The 25,643-nt window shown below is 35.4% G+C and overlaps 1 protein-coding gene across 1 annotated transcript in view; it reads left to right on the forward strand.

The window, feature by feature from the left end:
- Nucleotides 1-25,324, forward strand: part of CDS1 (CDP-diacylglycerol synthase 1) — a 50,969-nt gene extending 25,645 nt beyond the window's left edge. The window contains exons 5-13 of the mRNA XM_039845644.1: nt 1,675-1,814; nt 9,210-9,268; nt 10,941-11,023; nt 12,331-12,418; nt 14,393-14,461; nt 16,343-16,495; nt 18,009-18,128; nt 20,025-20,128; nt 23,844-25,324. Coding sequence (XP_039701578.1) covers nt 1,675-1,814; nt 9,210-9,268; nt 10,941-11,023; nt 12,331-12,418; nt 14,393-14,461; nt 16,343-16,495; nt 18,009-18,128; nt 20,025-20,128; nt 23,844-23,973 — 946 coding nt within the window. The 3' untranslated portion in view covers nt 23,974-25,324. The remainder of the gene's footprint in view (nt 1-1,674; nt 1,815-9,209; nt 9,269-10,940; nt 11,024-12,330; nt 12,419-14,392; nt 14,462-16,342; nt 16,496-18,008; nt 18,129-20,024; nt 20,129-23,843) is intronic.
- Nucleotides 25,325-25,643: the final 319 nt, after the last annotated feature.

Genomic DNA, 25,643 nt, shown 5'->3' on the forward strand with positions numbered 1-25,643 from the left:
GACCCCACTTTAGCTGCTTCCCACTTTGGTCTCTCTAGGCCCTGGGCCGCATGACATGAAACATGAAGGGTAGGGAAAGAGGAAGACTTTTTGGTGGGGATGGTGTGTAAGTCACCCTTGTAAATAGCACTGGCAGTTACCAGCCCATGAAATAGTGTGTGTGCAAAAATGAATATATAAAAAAAAAATTACCAAATGATTTTAATATTTAAAATCATTTCAAACCTTTAGGTATAATCCTTAGTTATCAAGACCTTGACCAGGAAACATGATAATATAATAGTTTATAATTAACTGGCCATGCCTTTGAATACAGTTGTTTGATTAGTATCAGAGGGGTCCCTATCTTATTAAAACAAATGTATCACCTTTAGGGTTTAGAATAGTCAAAAATTAGTTTTTAGATTTCGGTAATAGCTTTCCTTCTAGCAATTTCATGAGTGGCAAACTGTACAGGAAATGCTAGGTAAATTAAGTAATTGGAGAATAATTAAATGCTAAACCATGCAGGATTGCTTTTAAGAGTAGGAGAAAAAGGAGGTAGGTCAGGATGGGCTCCAGTGATTATAGAGGGCTTCTTTGAGGAGGTGAGAGAGAAATTGTCATTTGAAATGAAGACAAGCTTTGGATAGAGAAAGTTCTGGTTTGGGGAAGCAGCAGCATCAGGTTCTAGGTGTGGGGCTGAGGAGGCATGTGCCACAGATGGTGAGACATTCCTGGCCCTCCTGAGCAGAAGGTATTTGTTAGGGAAGAGTGGGAAAAAAAAAATTGGATTGGTGGAGTGGAGTGGGCCTTGATAGCTTTACAGAGAGGCCCAAAGTTTCCACTGTAGAATATAAAAATCATAATGCAGCTGATAGAAATGAAAATACTTGCCCTTTACTTTGAGAACAGTGGGGTCTAATTCCATCCACGTGTACTAGAGGGAGGCCACCCCTTTCTCTTCTTCTGCTCTCCTGGCTTCCCAGGACCCTGTCCTTTGAAGGAGGAGGCACAGAGGAACTGCAAGGCAGTGAGTGTATGGCGAGTCCTTTTCCTCACACAAACTCCCATCCACAAAGTCTCCTGAGTTCAACCTCTCCCTGGGAGAAAGGATGTGTCAGGATTGCGAGGAGGGCCAGGCGATTTATATAGTTTTTAAGTTACTTATAGAGATTTTTTTCCTGCTGCTACCTCCCATCCCCCACTGCTACCCCTTGAAAAGCACTGCTCACCAGGAGTCGATCTGGAGCATTGAGGAGAAGGAGAAAGATACCAATATGTGTAAGGCAGGTGGGAATATGGCTTAGGATCTCTACTATTAAAAAACAGTAGAGCTGTGAGTAGTTGGGAATGAATTTTCATTTTCGTGTGTGTGTGTGTGTGTGTGTGTGTGTGTGTGTGTGTGTGTGTGTGTGTAGTATTTTCTATATTTCCTAGTTATCTGTCTCTGGTATTAGATTTTGAGCTAAATAAAGGTATAAACTATATTTAGTAAGCTTTTGTCGACAGATCTAAGTTTGAAATTAAGTTTAAAACAGGAAAAAACAACATTTTGATGAATATATCTAGAACGCGTCTTCTGAACTTGGTTTTGATCTATGTATCATCATCAAAGTGTAGAGAATAGTTTTGTGGAGTTTGAGGGGAAAAAAAACTTCAAATATAAAAAAGCTAATTGTTTTTAAATTACAGGTACTTTCTACTGTGTGTAAACTACTTTTTCTATGGCGAGACTGTAGCTGATTATTTTGCTACATTTGTTCAAAGAGAAGAGCAACTTCAGTTCCTCATTCGCTACCATAGATTTATATCATTTGCCCTCTATCTGGCAGGTACGTTAAGGAAAATATTCTGTATTGATATGTAGGTAATATATTTTACATGTTTATTTTTATTTATGTTATTTAAATTTATAACATCATTCATGTGTTATATTTTAATCTAGCTTCTCTCTTTAATCATCCCATGTATAGAGCTATTTTTTAATTAGGGTCTTAAACTGCAATTTCTCCCTAACAGTGGTTTAAAAAAATTTTTAAAAATTACTCGCTTAATAGTCACTCCCTATATTTGAAATTTCCTTTTTGCAAATTGTAGTAAAGAAACTTTTAAATATATTTTTTACACTATTAAACAGGCACCTAAAATATCACTTTCTTTGAGCCGAGTAGCATCTATGATTACATTTCCATTTTTTTACATTTCTATTTCCTGAACTTAATAACGGCTTCACCTTTTTTCCACATTTGCGAATATCTGTGTAGCAATCCTTAAATTTTCCTTCAAGTCTGTCCCAATAGGTAGTAGCTTTTTCAGATGTTCACATACATCAGTGCATCAGTTCCCTTTTTTCCCGGAAACTCTGTCCTAGAAAACTCTGTGGTCCTGTTCCTATTTGGACTGGCTGCTGTAGACCTACTGCTTACCCGTCCTCATGGTTTGGCCTCTCCATTTCCTCCATCCTGTGCCTTCCGATTTCTGGGTTAATACCCTCATTTTGATGAAGCACAACCCCCAATAGTTTCCTGTGAAATGTGCTTAGAAGGTAAATGCTTTTTTTTTTCCATACATTTCTAAAAATATCTTTATTCTATTCTCACAATTGACTGCTTTGCTTCAGGCTCACACTTAATAGTAGACTTTTGCTTAATACTGTAGAAGCCCAGCCCTCACCCATGCCTCCTAGTAAGCCTTTGCTGTTCAGTTTTTTTTTGTTTTTTTTTTTGTTTTTTTTTTTTTAAGAAAATACTGCTAGCTGTCTCTGATTTCTCAGGTCTGCTAAAAGTAGTCCAGTCTGTTTTCCAGCTTCCGAATTTTGCAGCCATTTCTCTTCTGCTTTCCTTGATATTTCAGTTCTCTTTGCTCTGTGGGTTTTTACCTTAATTTCTTTTAACATTATTTTAGCGGGCTACCAGGACGGTATAGACAGAAATGCATGTGATAAAGCTGCCATTTTAAGACAGAAATTGTTCACTAGATTTTTAGTTTCCCTTGGCTTAAAACAATTGATTATTTTCTCTTATGGTCCTGGGGATTGACTGGGCTTTACTGGGAAGTTCTAACTGAGGGCTTCTGCTGTGGGTACAGTCAAATTGAGGTAGTGCTAGTCGTTTTAACCTTGAGTGGGCTAAGTGTCCAAGATGGCTCGCTCTCATGGCTGCAGTCAGTGCTGGCCGTTGACTTGAGCACCTGTGGAGTTTGGATAGCTCAGAGCACCATGGACGGGTTCTGAATTGGGAGTGTGTTTCAAGAGTCCTTAACTAGGTTTTTTTTGTTTTTTGTTTTTTGTTTTTAACTAGTTTTCAAAACTGAAAGCATAACACATGCCCATAGTAAAAGTTCAGACAAAAAAAAGGACTAGTCAGTGAAATCTTCCTTCTACCTCAGGAGCCTTAATTACTATCTCCAAGGACTCACTATCACCATTGCAGAATTTTTTTTGAGTATTCAAGCTTATATGGTTACATTGTTCATTCTCCTTCATTTATTTTATACAACTGAGAGCGGACTATTTTATGCCTGCTCTTTCCACTTGATGTAGTTAATGGATGTTTCTAAATTGACACATCTAAATCTATCTTATTTTTTTCCATATCGGTAGTTCCATCTATATTCATGTGCATATGGGATATCAGGAAGTAAGGTGACTGCAGATTCCTTGGCTTGCTTTCCCTTTGTGGTTCGCTATAACTTACACTTGAGAACAACTTCTCAATTCAGTGGGTAAACATGGTGTAATTTATTTTGTTTTTTCTTTTTATACATTTTATACATGATAGCCTCCCAACCAACCCTTTTTAATAATTGCTTGCTTCATACACTAAACTTTTGACTGTAGTTTTATAAGATAAAATCATTATTTCTTCCTTTTTCTGACTCTTTTCTGTCAGAGAAATAGCTTACCCCTTGCTATTTTAGGCTCTTAGAATCACAGAAGCTCATTGAAAGTCATGAGCTTGAACAAACATTTGGGTACTTGCCAAATGCTAGGTATTATGAATAGTGTTAAGGAAGCAAAGGGAAATAAAGCCGACAGCTTGCCTTCCAGGGTCTTGAAACTGGTGAGACATGAGTTCCTGAGTGTGTTGCTGAAACTCGAACTAGGACCCCTAAGAGCAGGAAGAAGGGAAAAGAGGGCCTTGCTCTGCTATGGGGTGGGAAGGCCAAGAAGGCCTTTCAGATGACAGGTGTCATGACAAGTAAATAACAAGCAAACATTCACCAGGTAGTGGGAAAGGGCATTCCAGGTAGAGGGAACAGCTGTGCAAGGCTTGAAACGAGAGAGAAATAAATGCATGTTCTGGGTGGGTGGCAGGCATTAAAGGTTGGAAGGGTAGGTAGGGGCCACATACAGAGAAGCTTTGTATATCATGGGAAGGGCTGGGACTTTATCCCTTGAAAACCACTGGAGGATTTTAAGCCAAGAGGTGATATAGCGGATTTTTAATTAAATGAAGGATGACTTGGGAGATGTCAATAGGGCAACTAGATAGGAAACTGCTACTGTATGTAATTCATACTAATTAGAATGAGGGCCTGAGCTATTTACGTTTGAATTTAATACTAAGAGGGTTATAAATGAAATAAAAGTCCCGTGGGCTGATCTTAGAAACCACTTGCTATTTATGGCGGTCCATGAAAAATTGCTTTATATCCCAAGTTATTGGCTTAAAATGTACTTTTTGTTGAGATAATCGTGTCTTTACATGCAGTTGTAAAAATAATAAAGACATCCCTCATACACTTTGCTCAGTTTCTACCAATGTAATAATTTGCAAAACTACTGTATATTATCACAGTCCTACAAATATATTTTTAAAATGCAACTTTGTAGTAAGCTAGGAGCTACCGAGTAAAATGATGAAACTTCTAATATAAATCACGGGTAGTATTCTATATCTGTTATTTTATATGTGGCCGAAATATGGTCCTATTAGACCATAAGCACCAATTTGTGAGTCTCTTGTTTTTTTTTTTTTAATTCCCAGTGCCTAGCGAAGGGTCTGGCATTTAAATTCCCAATACATATTTGCTGGATGAATGGTCAAGAAACTGAGAACATGCACATCCATACACAGTGCTTCGTAGAACGACTTTCTCAGCATCTTTGTTTTGTTTGCTGAGTCTTGAGGCCATACTGGTAATCACTGAAGTGGTTAGCAACATTCATGGGCTTACTCTAGCAAATGGGGTTAGACTTTAAAATAGGAGTGAGGAAATAGAGAGCGTGCTATGTTGACATATTTGTACCATTCTCTCAAATCTTTGGAATTCTTTTAGTTGAACAATATTCCAAGGGTCCTGTCAAAATTTTAGTTCCAACTTTGGAAAATATAGGTCTTAGCAGATTTAAAAGGCAGAGACAGCCCAAGCTGTTTCACTGACGTTACATTTTATTAAAATGTAGGTGTCCCCAGGTCTGACCCCTCACCAAGACCCACAAGATTGCATGACTTGTTTAATATCATACAAAATGACTCACTGACTAGGACCTGGAAGTCATTTTGATGTTTATATAATTTTTGTTGTAAAGTGAATTTAACTGATAGCAATGAGAAAAACAGTGACACTGAAAATACTATGACAAACATTTCCTCTAGAGTCTAGATATATTTTCAAAAGACCTTGGCGATTTGGATTTGGGGCTCTTTAGAAACCAGAGCACCCATGTGATTACATGTCTAGTAGTGATAGGTGAATAAGCTTAAGATTTTTGGCCTTAATGTCATTAGCTTACTATCTCTTACCATCAACTAGTGGTTTTGTTTTGTTTTGGCTTTTATTTATGTATAGCTAATGCTTTTAATTTCTTTTTAAAAACCTTAAAAAGAAGGTGTGACTTAAATATAATACTTTGAATTCAAGAAAACCAATGGACATATAAAATTATAGTTATATTAATGCATAGTTAAGATTTTCCCCTCAAACATCCTGAATATCTTCTACTTCAAAGTATGTTGATGAAATCTTAGAAAGATGTCACGAATAACTATTTACAAAAGACTGTCTCCAAAACCACTTGCAGTTTTTGAGTTAAAGACTATTAGAAACTATACACATGCTACTGTTATTCTACACCTGAAACTCACCATGAAGATTAATAGAAAACTTGTAGCTAATATAATGGTTGGTTTATGTGACAAATTCTACATGCATATTCACTTAACCTTTTTTAAAACAACTCAGATGTAGTCTAATGTCTGAACATGGGCACAGATAATGCTGTGCCCTTCTGAATTTATTTAACATGATGTTTGAAACATTTTGGAGTTTTGATTGTTATATAAGTGTAATGAAAACTATAGCCACAGGAAAGAATGAGGGATGAGTCAGTAAGCTCCAACATTTAATCCTGAGTCCATCTTCAAGTCTGTTTTTTGAATTAAGGACTAGTAAATTGGTTAATCACCAATAGTAGATTTTTAAAACTTTGTTATGATTTTATATTTTTCTGTCTCTTCAACTAGATTATGAATCGATATTCAATAAAAATCGAATAAAAATCGAATAAAAATACCTATCTTAGTTTTTATAACTTGTGTATGGTACATCTTAAATGCTCAATAAAAATTTTTTGATTGTCCATTTTTTCTGAAATTCCATGTTTTGTAGTTTTCAATGTCTTTTCCCCCCCTTTATTTCTCCTGACTACTTTAGAAATCTCACTCTTTTTTTGCTCCTTTTGAATATACCTCTCTTTAATCCATTGGGTAACTGGATCTACCTAACCACCTGGGAACTCCTCGATGCTAGGCAACAGGATGTACACATCTTTGTACGGTGATCAGTCAGTGTAATTAAACATAATTAGATATCAAGAACTGTATGTTAGGAAGCATTTTCAGTGAATACTTTTATTTACAATACTGTAACAAACCTTATGATTATTTTTGGAATTATAACCATATAAATACTTGTGTAATTAGGTGAAAAATAAAGCTATGGATTCAAATATACAGTTATCTTTTCCATAGATTTATTAAAATATAGTATATATGTATTTTTACACATTTAAACATAAAACATACACATAACTTTATGGGTGTGAATGAAAAAGCAAATTTATGTATTTCTTTTTTCAGATTCTTTTTTTCTTTTTGTCCTTAAATAAAGGGTTTATTGAGCCCGATGCTAGCTAGAAAAGGGACCATGTCCCAGGACATACAGTCAAAACTACCAGCAGCAGGATTAGATGGGGAAGATGAACATGTCCCCATATTGTTTTTCTTAAAGGAAATTTAACTTCAGATGTGCTAAGAAAATACTTGACACCCTTCCCTCCCCCTGCAAACTGAGAGACCTGTATCATCTTAATGTGTCTAGGAGTCAGATAATTATATTTTCTATTAGAGCACTCTAAAAAGCTGCATGTTACTGGTTGATTTAATGGTGAAATTGGAACAGGTAAAAATGAGTTGCCCAGACTATCCTGGATAAAACCACCATTACGAAAATATTGAATGATTCTGCTGGTAATTTTGTTTGAAGAAATGCTTGAGAGCGAGTGGTTTTATATGATTTCAACATAAAGAAAACCATACATGTTGGAGTAGTATATGTGAGGAGATAATTCATAGTTAATGAAGTTGAGAAGTTCCCAGGCTTGTGCTGGGAGTCAGAGGGGTCCTGTTTGGATAGAAGGGGAGATTCTAGAGGCATCTGTCTTGTCTCTTTGTTGTTATCCCGTTAACTTCTGAATCAAGTCCAGTCTACATTCGTCCCCTTAACCGTGGGCCAGTGGCATAAAACGGCATAGAAATTACATTCTTACGTGAGCCATAAGATAAGTTTACTTGCTATAGAAGAAAAATTTTAAAGCAATTATTTTTAAGAGGTCTTTTGAACTACCGATTTCAGTGCCATGAATTTCACGTTTTAACCCCACCCTTCCCGCTTTCTTTCAGTCTCTCAAGAAAATGACATTTGGCTTTCAGTTGTGCCTCTACTCAGAAAACGGTTCCATATTTCTTTTGTAGTTCAGCCTGTCAGATTATTTTATAGGTGACGAGTAGGAGGTGAGGTAGGATCTGGGAACCAGTATGCATTCTCTCCTTTGTCACCATTTCAAATCAGTCATCAAAGTATAGCTGAAGGCAGCTGCTCTTTTATTCTTTGCTCTGGTCGGGGTAGTAGCAGCCTTGCTTACTCTAGTGGGTAGAGTTGCCTTGGTAAGTAAACTTGGATATACAAAGTGTAGTATTTATTTCCTATGGGATAGATTAGTTGACAATTCGTTTTCTATCTCAGAGAACTCTCTAAAGATCTTGCGAAAACAGAATGTATGGTGACTGTTAATCTGAAATTAAACCTGGTTTATGCATTTCCAGTATCTACCTCTGTAAAAATATTTATCTTTAAAATTTTACTGATATATTGGGCAAAAAGTGCTTCATATTGCCTCCTATTAATATGCGATTGTTAGATTTTACTTAATTAGGTAGAACTTTATTTAATAAAATTTTATTCTAATAAATTCGTAGGATATAAACATAAACACAAATGCTGTTTGTAAAATTTGAAATTAAGAGTTTTATATTTTACTATAATTATTATTGTTCTGAGAGATTTGTCATTCTTAACTTGAATCTTGCTGATAAAGGTTTATGGAACTGCATGACTGTTAAGGGTCAGTAGTATCTGAGGGTTTAACTGCTTTTTAACCCTATGATACTCAGTAAATTAATAAAGTCCTTTGTGCATTTTTCTTCATCTGTAAAATGGAGATAATGATAGGTACCTACATCATAGGGATGTTGGAATGATTAAATAAGTTAACACTTGTAAAATGCTTAGACATGAGCCTGAAACATAATAAGTGTTCAGTAGATGTCAGCTGCTATAATAATTATTAGTTTTTGTATGATGCAGAGATTGAAACATTCTGTACATATACTTGATGGATTGATATGCCAAATAAATTTTATTCAGCCGAAACTCAAGGTCTGTTTTTCCATATCCACATGTTATCAAGAACTAATTCACTTAATGTAAGGAGTGTTTATTGAATTTCTGCTATGGAATATATTAGGCATTTTGGAGCATACAAAATTGTTTCTCTCAAGAAACTTTTACTTAAAATGCTTAATATAAAAGTAGGAGAGATGGCATATGAGTAAGTGGCCTGAGTATACTGGATGTGGTGTAGAAAATTGGCTTATTTGAGCTCAATGAATCATACACTTTGTAACAAATTGTACAACAAGCACGTGATTTTTGTTCTTGAACAGGTTTCTGCATGTTTGTGCTGAGCTTGGTAAAGAAACATTATCGACTGCAGTTTTATATGGTATGTATTAACCATTACTCTTTTGTCACTATATATCATAAAAACCCTTACTTTTTTTTTTTTTTTTTTTTTTTGGTGGTAATTGATGCCTAAATGTGAGGGACATTTCGGTTTTGGATGACTACTAAATACAAAGGTTAAAGTTGAAACATTTTTGAGAATTTTAAAATTTTAACTGTTTCCAATATTTCCTAAAAACATTTTCTTTGAATATTTTCAAAGGCTATAAAATTAAAACCAAGTATTTGGATTCCCTAAGTTTGTAGAAATCTGAAGCATTTTCATAGTTTCCTGAACAGTAAGTCAGTCTGGGAAGTGTCTACCATTTTTCTGTATGGGAAGTTGCTATGTTTTACTTGTTCTCAGTTCAGCATAAAGGGATCAGAGTATATATTTTCTTGGTAGATGTGGTTAGTCGTACAGTTGCATAATTCTTTTTGGTCTAAGGTATTTTATTCAGTTTATCATTGAACAGTGTTTGTTTTATGAAATTTATCCCTTTATGTGATGAACTTCTCTTATTTCTTTAAAAGGTGGCTAATTATAAGACTGTAAAATGAAAAATATAGTATTTAGATTTGTGAATTCATGAATCAGTAAGGCTTTGTTTTGGATTTGAAATATATTTTCCTATTCTTTTATGCTCTGCTTTTCTCCATCATGACTTTCTGCTGAGTATTAATGCTGAGAAATTATAATATTATTACATTTCTAATTTCTGGAGCCATTGAGGGGAAAAGAATAAAATTCTTGGTGAAAAATCTAGAAACCATCAAGACAAATTAGAAATAATAGAATCTGCAATGAAAGTATAAATGGTGCCTATTGGGGGAAAAAATCATTTATGCTTTTTTAAACAACTAGGGTAAAAGAGAATTGGATCCTTTAAGCAGATAAAATAAAACACCAATATGTTATTTGCCGAAATAGAAACTAGATTTATTATGAATAAATCAAAATCCTAAGAATGTCAAAGAGTCATTTTATAAATTCCAATCAAAATTATAACACCGGTACGTAGAAACATTAGCTTTTTTTTTGTTCGTATTTTACTCATACTAGTGATACTAGAAGTCACTAAAGCGGCCATCTCTCAGGCTAGATCAAATTGGAACAAAAGAGGCCTTTGAAAATTTGAAATTGAATTCTGTCATTGAACAGAGAAGTGAAGATCAACTTTCAAGTATGAAAAGATGGAGTTTAAGGGCGAGTGATCCCTGCTGGTTTGAATCTTTTGAAGTTAGAAATAACTTGATGGGTAAAAGTTACTAAAATAAACGCTCAAAGGAAAATAGAGTTTAGCATTTTTAATAACTGTAGAATGCAGCCAGAGCAAAATGTTCCTCTCTAAGTGCCATTACACCATTAATTTCTCGTTATTTTAATGATTCAAAGATTATGAGTTTGTGATTTTTTAAATTTATCTCAGTATTATTAGCATTACATTTGTGTATAAATTAAGATTAGTTTTCAAAAATGTTTTCATAGTTCTAAGGTTCCAGTAGGCACGAAAATGAATGTAATTTGCTAATGCCATTTATTTTATATGACCTCATCTTACAAAATTTAACCAAAAGTCATGCTAAAATTTGTGTTTAAAAATTGCTATTGCTTTCTGGACCGCACTGATCAGTTGTGTTAACTAATTGTTGTGTTGTCGGGCTATTAACAGTTCGCATGGACTCATGTCACTTTACTGATAACAGTTACTCAGTCACATCTTGTCATCCAAAATCTGTTTGAAGGCATGATATGGTAAGGGAGCAGTATTATGCTGCTTTATATTTATAGCACTTTTAAAGCTCTTTCACATTGGACAGCGTCTTATAGATTTCTACTGAAAGTTACTATTTGTTGTTGCTCTGTTCCATTTTAAATACCTTCCTGAGTTTTGTTTACTATTTGACACCCGAAGACAAACACTTTAACAAGTGGAAATCTTCTTTATTCAGGTTCCAATTAAAATGTAGAAAGTCTTATAAAGGTGACAGACAATTGCATTTTCGGTTTTACTACATTTTAATATGAGTTTTTTATAAAGCATAGCTTTTAAAAAGAGCATGTTATTTACGTGGAATGCAAAAAGGGCATGCAAGTTTGTTTGCAAACAGTGTGCTGGCAGTGCTTTTTCTCTAGGTAAGAGTTAGGTAGGTTCTGTCTACTCTACCCACTGTGTATGTATCTAGGAGTGGGTGTCCAGATTTCGGGTATATGGAATAATTTGCTATATTGCAATGGCTTGCAGATTCAGAAAGCATTTTTATGAGTTAAAAATTAGTTTAAAATTATAAAAATTATTATTACTTAAAAATTAGAGTGGAGAAAAATGATATGAAGAAATCTGACCATATTTTTCCAAATTCTTCTAAAACCTATTAAAGTCCTTTACAGTTGATTGGTTTTGTAAAAATAAATTATTCCCTTGACAGCTTTGTGTTTTTTACCAAGGATGTGTATTATTATTATTATTGTGTGTATTATGTATGTGTGTGTGTGTGTGTGTGTACACATGTAAACAGAATCATTTTAAGATTGTCTTCCATTTACAAACTTTTAATCGATGTGGGGGTAGTTGCTAAAATTAGGTTCTGTACAATTAATAAGGTTTAATGCAACTGTAGGTTAAGATAGAATTCAAATTGATAATTTTTACTGAAAGATTTTGTATTAAGAGCTTGGTATAAATTTGTCAGATTACAATATCTAAACAAATGACTCATTTCCATTTTGAAAGGCTGATTTTTAAAAATTCTTTATACTATTATGACTTATTCCTCATGAAACTAAAATTTCAAATTCCATAGCTATAGAAATTATTTAATATTAAAATTAAGTTATTTAATATCTTAGCAATATTCTCCTGGTATGTTTATTTATAAATTTTGCTCTGCTTAATTGCTAAATGCACAAATTTGGTTGATATGTAATATTCCTAATAATATTGGGGAAGTGTTACATAATTCAAGCGTTATTATAATGGTTCATTATGAGTCATAATCCACATAAATATTTATCACTGCTTCATATGAACTATTTTCTGCTTTATTTTTTTTTTTTTTAAGGTTCCTTGTCCCAATATCAAGTGTTATCTGCAATGATATAACTGCTTACCTTTTTGGATTTTTTTTTGGGAGAACTCCATTAATTAAGGTAATGGAAAAATATCACAAGCAAGCTACTACAATAACCTTAAAGATTAGCCATTGGAGGAAATTTCCAACAACTTAGTGCTGTTGCACATTTTTTTATTTCCAAGGTGCTTTGATTTTCTTTAGCTGCACTTAGCAGCCAGAATGTAGGGGCAGTGAGCCATATTTCCTGATGATGCCATTTGGGTTCTTCATCAACTATTCCGTTGGTTCCTCAATAAGGACTTGACTCTATCAGTTATTCTTTCTCTCATGAAGGCTCATTATCTTGCTGCTGGTTTCTTTCCTTCAGCTATTGTGTAGTTCTTCTTTATTCTACTCCCCAGCAGCTCTATAAAAAAGCCTTTCTTTAACCCTGCTCTCCCTCAGCTGTCTCATCTACTCCATCTTTTTAACTTTCTGAAAGTGTACATTACATTATTTTTACATACTCATGTCTATTTGTAAGACTTTTACACATAATTCATTTCAAAAAGGAATTGAGGCCCTACAATAAAATACTGATAATGCAATTAATGAGGAAAAGAAAATACATGTGAGCAGACCATGTTGTTTTGCCTTAGATTTGGTTCTTTTTATAGTTAGTAGAGGCGAAGAAGGAAATTAATTACATTATAAGTTCTCATTTGGGGGGAAGAAAGAAACAAACCAATTCTTCATGGAAAATTAGACCTTGTCTTTCAAAAAACTTTCTATAAATTTTTACCTACAAAGGAGTCCAGCACACAGCATCAGGCTGAGCTGTAGAGATACAAGCAAGCTATATATATTTTTAAAGGTTCTAAAACTGCTTGAGCACAAGAGCAAGTAATTAGGTATTCGAGGCTTCTATACCGGCTTAGGAAGCCTTCAGAGAGGCTGTTAATGGCTGTAGGAAACTCTCACTGTCTGATTTTGAACATAGACTTCTAGTAGATTTACCAGGCTGGAGTACTTGTATAATATACTCGGATGTAATTAAGTAAGTTCACCCCTCAATCCATATGCTACAGACCAATTTAATTTGATAAGCTATCTTTAAAATAATCAGCAGACACATTTATATTGTAGTCAACTCCCACTTAGTGACAATAATACCGAATTATCCTAGGAGAAGGTATATATCAGTCCCTTTGCTATATGGTAGAATTGTCAGATTTGTTGAGAAACCATTTCTACCAAACCCCTTGGCTTTGAGCTTTATGAACATCATGACAAGAGGTCTATGAAGAGGTCGGTCATACGGCTTAGCTATCACTTGTTTCTATCTGCAGAAACTTCTCTCGAATATTTATTTGGCTTCTGCCCTGTTGTTCCACTGAAAGAATCCTCACAGAAGCCATCAGTGATCTCCAGATGACCAATCCTCCTACATCAGTCCTTATTTCATTGGGCACCTCAGGCAGACAGTACAGTCCACTCCTAACTCTTACTCCTGCCTCTGCATCACCCAGTTCTAGACTTTCCTCCAGCTTTCACTCCCTGAATGCTCCATCAATTGAGAAGCAATAGCTCTAATCTGAAACACAATATCTATTCTCAGAAGCACACCCTTTTCCTTTCTTCATGGAGATAGACATAGATTGTGACCAAAGGGGGAAGGATATGTGAACACTTATGGAGCACATACTGTATCTGAGATTGTGGACCATTTTGCCATTTCAGGAAGAGGTCTGATGTATGCATGGCCTTTTGGGAACACGTGGAAATATGGCATGCTGCAATGTCCATGCTTTGTTATACTCATTCTGTTTTGGGTGTATGTCAAATGTTTAGGGCCTAAACATTTGTTAGATGCTGTTAGAATGATTTGCACAGATAAATCAGGATCTTGAAATGAAGGAAAAAGGGCTGCAGAGCCATTCCAGTAAGAAAAAAGTCAGGGTAGATAGATGTACAAGGTATTGTGGGAATTCATTGACATAGTTTGCATATGTATTATGTGTTTTATGAGTGCAGTAAATAATTCTTTTTAATTTTATTTGGCCTTTTCTAGTTGTCTCCTAAAAAGACTTGGGAAGGATTCATTGGTGGTTTCTTTTCCACAGTCGTGTTCGGATTCATTGTGAGTTTTACTGGGATTTTTATTTTATTTATATTTTGAAGAGTGGTAGCAAGTTTTTATCAGTCTATCTTAAACCTAAAAGATAAAAGAATTAAACCACAAAATGCTAATAAGGTATTTATTGAAACCCACTAAACAGAATCTATTCTGTACTCCAGTAGCTCTCATCCTGGCTTCTTATCAGAATCACCTGGGGAGCTTGTACAAAAATCTGTTCCAGCCTTATCCCAGGTCAATTAACTCTCCCAGTGGGTTCTAATATACAACTAGGCCTTGAGACCTGCTGCTGGGCTGTTGTGTTTTGGTGGTTTCTGACAGCTGTTCTGCCTTGTGGGGGACATGGTTGCTGGACTGGTGGTGGCTTGGAGTAAAAGCAGAGAATGCAAATGATGTTGAAGAGCTCTGCCTCCTTAACACACGCTGCTACTTGGCTTATTAGCGAGTGCTTACTGCTGTGAGGCCGATTTGCAGGAAATGTTTGTTAAAAATAATTGATGTTCACTTTTAGCCGTGAACAACGGATCTCATTAATGTTCTGAAAATTAGTTTACAGTTATGGAATTCAGGTTTTTATTAAAAGGTATTTCATGAGAATCAATAAAGGTCCATTAAAATGGCTGGATATAAGATAAATATCCAAAAAAAAGTTACGGTCAAGAAGTTTAATTTTTAAGAGCCTAGATCCTGACAGTTCTAGAATATATTCCATAGCCAAATATAGAGTAACTAGTAACAACATGGAGCTTTGAGAGGGAACAAATATACAAATAAGCGAAAATGTATCAGGTTCCTGGATGGGAAAACCATCATAATTCCTGTTTAATTTAAAAGTTTAGTTTATTCTCAGTGAAAATTCTAATAGAATTTGGTGAAATCAATCCAATGTTTACGTCGAATATTGATGAGATAATAATTGATGTATAGATAATGAAAAGGGATCTGGTCTTGTTCAATATTCATGCCTTACGAAGCAGGGATAATTATAACATTGTTAAGTTAAATAATACTATAAAAATTTGGTATTAAAGACTAATTTAGAAATACTATGAGAATAGTCATATCATTGGAAGAAAATAAAGAGCTACCCTATAAGAATGTAATGCATGACGAAATAATGAGGGAAATTATATATCTTTTTACTAAATGATTTCGAGTAAACTGGTTGTTTGGAAGCAAAATTAGTTTATATCTATTCCTAGTGTCATATTTGCACTTCTGTTAACCATTTTTGAGCAATATAATGGGGTGAATGGCTGCAAAATAAAAGAGAAAAGCCTGTTATCTAGCTATATATGTTTATAATAAGATTTTTTTTTTAACTATGTTTTTCCATGGCTGAGGACAGCTGTCTTAAAAATCGCAGTGATGTGGCCAGGGAAAGAATAAAGTTTTCTGGGTTGGTCAAGAACAATAGTGTTTTTCACCTGTACTTTAAAAAAAATAATAATAATAATTTTAAATCACTGGTTATTTATTAATTGATAAAATATAACCTATGCAATGAACTTCAGTCGTACTCTCCCATACCTTAATAATTGTTAGCTTCTGCTAACATTATGTGTACTTTGGAAAAGTAAAACCCCTCTATAATTCTTATTTTAATGTTCACATCAGCTTATTTTTCTCTCTAACCTCAACCTATTTTAATCGTAGTCATAGACAGAGAGTCTCATTGATTTCCAAAGCCTTTTGTTTTCCAGTGGCTTTTCATGGTCTTTTATTGGGTCAGTGATTACCATCTAACTTTGAGAATACATAGCAGAATATGAATGCAAAGAAATTTTGGTATTCTAGCTCTGACCTTTCTGCTGACACACACACACACACACACACACACAGTTTTTCATTCAATTTTTCATGAACTCTTGCTTCGTTATTCAGGCCGCCTACGTGTTATCCAAATACCAGTACTTTGTCTGCCCAGTGGAATACCGAAGCGATGTGAACTCCTTCGTTACAGAATGTGAACCCTCAGAACTTTTCCAGCTTCACAGTTATTCACTTCCTCCCTTTCTAAAGGCAGTGTTGAGACAGGTAAGATAAATGTGGTTAGGGACCCTCTATCCCAAAGATTAAGCTTCATTTAAAAGTAGGATTAGGATTTTTTTTCCAGAAATTGATTTCTGTAGAATTGTTAATTCTGCGATATAGAAGTGGCTTCACTGTCTTCTTAGCATCAATAATATGTTCTATTCCTTTGTAATTTTCCTGTCTTGAACATAAAATTAATATTACTGTCATAAACCAGTTGTTTATTAGGAATATACTTGCCTAATGGTTTGAATGCTGATGGTAATTTATCTTGTATTTGTTTTGAAAACATTTTTGACATTCCTTAGATTTCTACAAATTGAATGTTACATTGAGTTTCACATGTCAAGGGCATGAATTGACTCAGTTTAAAAATTAATTAAAATTCACCAGCTCAAAGATTTCTTAATTTTTAGGGGACCTTTACTAGTACAGAAAGCTGTTGCTCCTAAAAATCAATTTTTCTTCCAAAAGTACAGTGCTACCACTTAAAGGCAACGTTGAAGTCTCACAATAAAGGATGCTGACATTCTGCCCAGTAGAACCCTGCTGATCCATGCCATCAGGACTGGTGGGTGGTTAACTGAAAATGGAGAATCAAATAATTGTGTGTACATACACATATGTGCATGTGTCTATCTGAAACATTTGATTAAGTAAAGCCTATAAGTTTTGAGAATCAGGTTAACCAACAAATTCTTTCTCTTCTTGAGTGTTCAATACATGGTTTCCAAGAATTTTTCAATGTCCAAGCTATCTGTTATCTGCTATAAAACTTTTCGATGCTGCCAATCTTGGATTAGGGGCAAGGCCATTGCTTTGAAAACAGGTCCAAAGACTGGTGTTCTTAACAAAGGCTGTAAAACCACACCTGTTATGCATTCTGTACAATTTGTAGTTTCAGTTTATTTAAAGTGGAGCAAGAACTAAGAATTTACCAAATAATTGGCAGATGTCTCAGTTTCTATGATCTCTTCTGCAAATCATTTTGCTGATGCTCATTTTGATAATCTTTTTTTAAGCAACTTATTTTCATGTGTTTCCACGGCATTTCACTTAGTTTTAAGAGAAAGCCCAATTTTCCCCTCACTTTGCCACATAAAATTAAAGTGAAATAAAATACAAAATTAAAACATTATGTAATTACCAAAAAAAGTACTACTGTTAAAAAACAAATACAGAAATTAACTCAACTGATTCTTGGTAAGCTTGCAACTCAAGTGTTGAAAAAGTTTCTAGATGAACTGAAAAGTAGCCTATTAGCTGCAAGATTTTAGTGTGCCAGGTGTGGTCAATATGCATAAAGAGGGAATGGAGAATGTTGGCTAAGTAGAGGATGATAATGACAGCTTACAATGTATTTTTCTCCCATGATTCTGAAAGTTTGTGAAATTAACAAAAATGTGATATATGATTTGACTTACTGTTTATGTCATGGTTCTTAGTTTAGGTAGCATGCTCAAATACAACTTTAATTCAGTTAGCTCCAACCTTTCCCCTCTTATTCCCTCTTTAGGAAACAGTGAGCTTGTATCCTTTCCAGATACACAGCATTGCTCTTTCAACGTTTGCATCTTTGATTGGTCCATTTGGAGGCTTCTTTGCCAGTGGATTCAAAAGAGCTTTCAAAATCAAGGTGTGTGTTCAGATGGTTACATTATTAGAGAATATGATTAGAGAATGAAATATGGTTGGGATGTGGTTCTCTATTTGCTTCACACATTAAGCCCCTGAGCAAAAACTTTTACATTCTATTTGTTCGGCCTCATATAAATGTTTCCTGGCTGATTTAAATGTATTCTTTTTTATTAGGTTTTGGTCATGCCATGTTAACACATTTCATGGTGTCAACTTAGCTGCTTTTATAGAAATGGCACGTGTCACTTAATGTTGGGACAAGCATAGAATCTTGGTCCTACAAGTGCTCCTCCAAGAATCCAGTCATGAATTGTCTGAGGTTTAGTGTCTTACCATAGTCTCACTTGAAGGGACATGCAGGAGAGCCTTCGGATATGTAACTGTTCATTCTACCAGATCAGGGTCAGCAAACTCATTCTCTAAAGGGCCAAATCATATGCTTATTAATCATATTGCAACTACTCAATGCTGCCATTATAGTGTGAAAGCCCCATGGACAGTATATCAGTGAATGGTGGGTTTTAATAAAACTTTATTTATAAACACAAGCAGTGGGCTGGATTTGGGCTGTGGGGCATAGTTTGTTAATCTCATATTTAGTGCCAGATACTTAAAATTACCTTTTAAAATCAGATTCTCATAAAGCAACATGTATTTGCCATATTATCTCAGCTCTCTTCACATGGCTTCACTAAGTTAAGATTGAACGTTGTGCCATTAGAAGTTAGTGGCTGCTGAAGGTTGGGGTGGGGAAGGGTCAGGACCAGTCTCTTGGAGGAGGTGGCATTTGAGCAGAAATCTGAGAAAAGGCGAATGAGTCCTGCAGAGAAATCTAAGGAAGAGAGTGCCAGTGAGTACAGAGCAGCGGAGGGACTTAGCCTGTTTAAAGGGGAGCAAGCACAGTGTGGCTGCGGTAAAGAGTAGATCCGGCTGCAGAGGTTGGTAGGGTTGGGTCAAGTAGGGACCCAGAAGCCAGGTAAATAAATGAACTCAGTTACGACTTGCAATGGGTCAGCTACTATGTTAGGTGGGATGCAGTATTCAAAAGTGTGTAAGATGTCCTTGTTCTCAAGATGCTGACCACATACTAGGGGCGATTGTACATGTCCACAAAGAACCGCAGCAATAGCCGTGCATGATGAGTGTCCTGTAAAGGCTGTCCATGGCAGAGTGGAATTGAGTTACCATGGCTCTCTTATGCTTCATTTAGTATGGAAGAGAGGGAAGGAAATCTGTTGGCAAAAATTAACCAAAGAATTTCTCAGTAACTGTTTTGAACAGAGAGGTGTTATATTTAGAATGGTATTTTCTTTAACGGTCTCCAATCCAAGGTTTCTTGTTCAATAGTAAGACTTTTTTTTGCTAAAAAGTCTAAAATGAAGGTGTAATTGCTGTTGCATTTTAGATGTTTTCAGGTTGCCTGAGTAAACTAGAAGAGGAATTAGTCATTGCCATTTCTTGGGCACTCACACAGATGTACAGTCTATTTGCAGAGGCTTACTAACCATTCCTCAATTTGGCTGTTTAATGGACTGTGTCTCAAGTGAACTGTCTATTTTGAACTATCTATTTTGATTTTCTTTTTACCCTTAAACACTTAAATAAAGAATATTTATCATAATAGTAAGATGTTTATTTCAGAGTAAGAACTATGAGTTAAATATGAGTTAGAACCAGTTGTACCTCTGTCAACAACCCTAAAATAGCTTTCCAAATAGTTTCTACTTAAATAGAAAAGTATGCTATTGTTTCAGTAAGTTTGTATTTGGTGGAGAAATCCAACAGTAAAATATTTTCTGTAGTGTCTGTGATGCCAAAGAAACATTTACAGATAGGAATTTTATAGCGAGTGATTTTTTAAAAAAATTATTAATATGTTTGTTTGCTTCTGAAGGATTTTGCAAACACTATTCCTGGACATGGTGGGATAATGGACAGATTCGATTGTCAGTATTTGATGGCAACGTTTGTGCATGTCTACATCACAAGTTTTATAAGGTACTTTTAGATTTTTAAAAACTGTTTTATTAGATGATTTCTTGAAGTTTTTCATTTCCACAGCCATTAGTTTGAATGAGTTACTTTTTGTGTCAGTGGTAATCTATACTATCAGAAGAGAATGGTGGCCCCTGTTGTATCACACCGTGGCCCCGAGCAGTATGGTTAAATTATACTTATTTCACATACATTTGGACAACTTAAAACAACAGTAGTTTGTGTGATGGTTTTTATAGGGCCAAGTTAAAATCCATTTAATATGGATTGGAAAACCAGAAGATTTAATTTCTCAACTCTGAGTATGACAATGATAATCAATACAAAAAATTTAAAAGGAGGACATAATTCATTTAGTCCATCAATTAGTGCTTGAGGGCCCATTATGTGTTGGGAAATGTTCTAGGCACAGATATAGCTAAGAACAAAACAAACCAAATTCCTGCCCTCAGGGCTGATGTTCTTATTAGAAAGTGGGAGGGAAAAGGTGCAGAAGTAGAAAATAAAACAAATCAGTATAGCTTGTTAGGTGGTTATAAGTAAGTACCACAGAGGAAATGGGCCCAGGGATTATGGTTGTGTGGGGGGGGGGGCGGGTGGTTTATTCTTGTTTTATAACCTTAATGATTTGAATCTGCCCGAAAATGCCAGTTTGGGATATGAAAGCTAACCACATCAACCACATGTTAACTTTATTTTCCATGCTAGTGCCATAGAGAATATGTATTTCCTTCATATCGTTATTTGGATTGAAACTCATAGATAGATAGATAGATAGATAGATAGATAGATAGATAGATAGATAGATAGATCGATTCCTAAATATATATTTTAAATATGTCCATAGCAGCCTGAGAATTTTTATATTAACACTTATTTTTCTTGAGCAGTCTTTTAGGAATTTATAATTTCATTAATCTTTTCAAAGAATCAAATTCTGACCTTGTCAACTTTCTCTGCTGTATATTTGTTTTCTATTTCACTGATGTCTTCTCTCACCTTTCATTCCTCCATCTTTAGGGTCAATTTGCTATTCTTTCTTGAGCTTCTTGAGATAAAGCTTAGCTTATTGATTTTCAGGCTTCTTGTCTAATATATTCATCTAAGACTACAAATTTCCTTTTAAGTACTCTTTATTTTCATCCTACATGTTGTATTTGTATTTTCATTATTCGTTACAAATATTTTCTGATTTCTAGTATATTCTCTTTGACACATGCATTATTTATAAGTGTATTGATTAGTTTCCAAACAAATGGAGATTTTTCTCATTCTCCTTCTATTGATTTTTTACCTTGATACCACTATGGTCAGAAAACATGCTCTTTATTATTTCAGTATTTAACATTTGTTGAGACTTGCTTTATGTACCAGTATATTGTCTTTTCAGTTACATGTTCCATGTGCATATGAACCGAATGTACATTCTACAGTTTCTGGATGGCATGTTGTATATGTCAGCTGAGTGAAGTTTAGCTAAATCTTGTGTACTGATTGTTTTGTGTTTTTTTTTCCTGTCCACTTGTTCTACTACAGTTCAAAGAGAGAGCTTTGCCAGAATCTCTCACTATGATTGTAAATTTACCTACTCTTATTTTTAATTCTTTTTGCTTTATGTATTTTGCAGTATTATTTAAGTGTACACACATTTAGGACTGTCATATCTCCCTCTTGAATTGCTCCTAATGTCATTATATAATGTCCATCTTTATATACTATTTGCTTAAAACCTGTTTTGGATATTAGAATAACTACATCAGTCTTCTTTTGGTTAGTGTTTGCATAGCATTTCTTTCTCTATCCTTGTATTTTTTTTTAGCATTCTTTTATCCTTATAGTGAAAGCATATGACAAGCATAAAGATGGATTTTGTTTGTTTTTATAAACCAGTTGGCAATCTTTGTCTTTTTATTTGGAGGATTTAATAGATTTATATGATTTATTATACTGATATAGTTGAATATTAGTAATTAGTGGTTAAATCCTTAGAACTCTTTAAGAAGATGGCAACTTTTAGGGCCCTAATTCCTACTTTTTGTTTTTGATATGCTGTTCTCCCAGTAGAGAGAAGTCCTGCTGAGCCATGTCGTCTGCCATTTGAAAGCAAATATTTAGTCTCTTAGAAGTATGGTGCCAGGATGCACCTAGCTGGGAGCACCTGCTGACATCATTTTGCATTTAGCTGAACTTGCTAGAATAGCCTTCTTTTTCTCTGTGGGCCCCGATTCTGGGTTTATGTTACAAAGTTACTGAATCTTTTGAAGAAATGTAAGGCCAGCCGTGTCCTGACTTGAGTAGATGGTGGCTGTGAGAGACATCCAATTGGCTGCAGGTTTTTGGCAAATGAATTGAGCCATGTGCATGAAGGTGATTCATGGGATGGTTAAATCCACATATTGTACAATTTTTTAAATCCAAGATTTTTGTTGCGAGATCACTATAATAGCAGGCATTTCTTTGTTGCTGGGTTTTCTGCTTCCTGTAATTGCATTTGAACCAAATAGTCTTATTGTGAGCCATAAATTTAACTACCCGTGTAAATGTTTTTTTACCATTCTCTATGTATTACATCTTGCTTTATCCCATTCAAGTCAACTGCAGAAATTAACAACGAACAATACATGTAGATTCACTTCTGATTAGGTTCATTCTGAAAATGACAAAATAGCACTTTAGAAGATCACAGAGGTGATCTCCAATGTGTAAATGAGTTGAGTTCTAGAGCCCAGGGGATAGGAAACTGTAATCCCTCAACTATAATAGCGTCACTGCAGGGAAAGGTGTGAGGGTAGGAGCCCTTGGCCAGACTTTCTCTCACTCAGAGTGCACCACTGAAGGGTGGCAAGAGAAGGGCTGGAGCAGAGCTGGTGGAGGATCTGACAGAAAGGGAGCTGCTTGAGGAGAGCTCCCTGCGCTGGCTGTCGAGTGCACCGTGTCACTGCCTTTAGTTACTTCAGTTCTACCTGGGTTCATTTCCTCCCTCCCAGGACTACTGGGAAGGTGGGTGAGCAGGGCAGGGCTCTCCTCCTCCTCGGTCTCCTTTCAACTAGAGCAGATCCACTTTTGTTTCTTATATTGGGGTTTACCTAAGACTTTTCTTTGTCCAAAGTCTGTGGCACCTATAGTAGATCGCAGGTAGGAGCAAGGCTCTGAATCTTTGTGTCCTGTCTCTTGAACATTCCTAGTTCCTCAGGGGGTATTTCTTCCACAAAATACATTTCCATTGTTGGAAATTTCTTTGAATCTAAAAATTTTAAGCATATTTTCATGTCTTCTTTTGATTTATCCTCACCCACCAGGAATTTTGCTCTTTTCCAGACAAGATAGTTTTTGTGTCTTGTCCAAACTCAGGATTTGTTATCTATCCCCACCTCTAACGCAGGTGGCCCTTTTAAGAATTTTTGTAGAACTTAGATCTGCACCCGCTATCTTGCCTAGCATTGTTCTTGGGTTTTGTGTTTGTGCATTTTTACCACATCTAGGCTGCACGCCTCTTAACCGAGAATTTTTCCCTACCATTGACACTAAAATTGGGCATTAAAGTGAGCTCTGATCAAGAGCTGTTTCAATTCTGTAAAGACTGCTTCTCTATAAATTCTGTAAAGACTGCTTCTGTATAAAGACTGCTTACTTTAAATTGTGGGTATATGCTTCCCTTAGCTCTCTGAACAGCATGGACTTTGACTTTTCTGCCTTTTTTTTTTTTTTTTTAAATCAGGGGTCCAAATCCCAGCAAAGTGTTACAGCAGTTGTTGGTGCTTCAACCAGAACAGCAGTTAAATATTTATAAAACCCTGAAGACTCATCTCATTGAGAAAGGAATCCTACAGCCCACCTTGAAGGTATAACTGGATCCAGAGAGGGAAGGACTGAACTGACAATAAGGAATTCTACAGGAAAGCACTGACAGATCAAATTTTGTAAATGTACGGAAAAATGATTGAAAATGCAATAGATTGAAGACTTATAGACATGAATGTTTCTTCTCTGAAATTACTGTGAATATTTAACACTTACTTGATCTAAGTTATGAAATAAGTAGCAAATTGTCATCAAAATATCCTGTACTTTTTCTAAAGTGTATTTTCTGACGTTAACTTCCTTCCCTTTACCTGCCATTTTCATAATTTAAAAGACTTGCATTTTAAAGAGTCAAACACTATAAAATGGGTAAATTGAGGATGTCTTAAGATTACATCTGCCAGTGTGCCCTTTGCACAAATATTTACTTTTGCACTTGGAGCTGCTCTCAATTTTAGCAAAATGTTTTATGTAAGGCACAATAGGAAGTTAGTTCTCTTGCACTTCCTACTCTTGGTCTGAAGTATTTTCTGAAAGGCTGAATTGGATCCAAAAAAAAAAAAAGGTAAGTAATCATTTGTCAGGGAAAAACATTCCACTTTTAGGTAGGTCTGAAATTCAAGAGAAGGAGGCTGAAATTTCCACCGTCACTGGCTTGCTAGAAAGGGCAGACAATCAGACTGTACTTCTGATAAAGTTGTTTGTAAAAACAAACCTCACAAACCTTTTCAAGAGAAACAAAGGAAATTCTACTACGAAGAACATAATGTATACATTGTCTACAGATTATTTCCACAGATAACAATAGCTCAGGAAACAGCATAAAGACATGTGGCACAGCCACCTCTTGGTCAAGTTCTCTGCTTGTCATTGTTTTCTAGTGAACTGGTTTCTATAAGTTCTGTAGCCATAAGCACAAAGGTCAAAATGTAGGGTAGTGAGTAGGAGTGGTGGCTGAAGCAGACAGGGGGGTCTGCCAACGAGAGTGACCCGTCTCTCGATAAGGCTGTGCATGCCTGTGTCCTGGGTGCCTTCCGGTTCCCTGTGCAAAACAGTGGACACTCACCTGGCAAGAAGGAAGATCTGCCTGGAGACCCAATCCCAGACTAACTCCATGGTAGTGGCTAATCTCTGTTCCATTCGTCTTTACATCATGTCATAATACCTGAGGACATCGGCTAATGAAATTTTTCTTCCAAGAATGAAAATCAAGCAGAAGTGATTCTCACCAAGAACAAAAAGCACACAAACGCCAAACCTTTCCTCTAGTGGACTGGACACTGTAACCAGATGAGGATAAATTTCTTATCAGTAAACGTAAATAAGCTACTGTAGCTGTGTGCTCTCTGAAACCGTGTTTATTGTATTGAAGAGTCAGCAATAAACCTTTGAAAATTGCCTGTTGCTCCTTGGCTAAATGTTCAGAGAGGAGAAATACATGTATTTTAAAGAATGTTTTGCTAATGAAAAGAGTAAATATTTTTGTTTTAATCAGAAACATTTCGATTATTTTATATTTCTGTTCTACTAATATACCTACAATAAAAGATTGTAGATATGCCTGGGTTCCACGATAGATATTCCTGGGATGTAATCTGTAACTAGCGGCTTCATCATGTGCAGTACATGATTATGGTAGATGCAGTGAAACTCAGTACCAAGAGTCTGTTATCTTGGTTTGATATGTATTCAGTCAATTCATTACCACTGGATGTGT

Source organism: Pteropus medius, unplaced genomic scaffold, assembly GCF_902729225.1.
Source record: "Pteropus medius unplaced genomic scaffold, Ma_sr-lr_union100, whole genome shotgun sequence".
NCBI lineage: Eukaryota > Metazoa > Chordata > Mammalia > Chiroptera > Pteropodidae > Pteropus > Pteropus medius.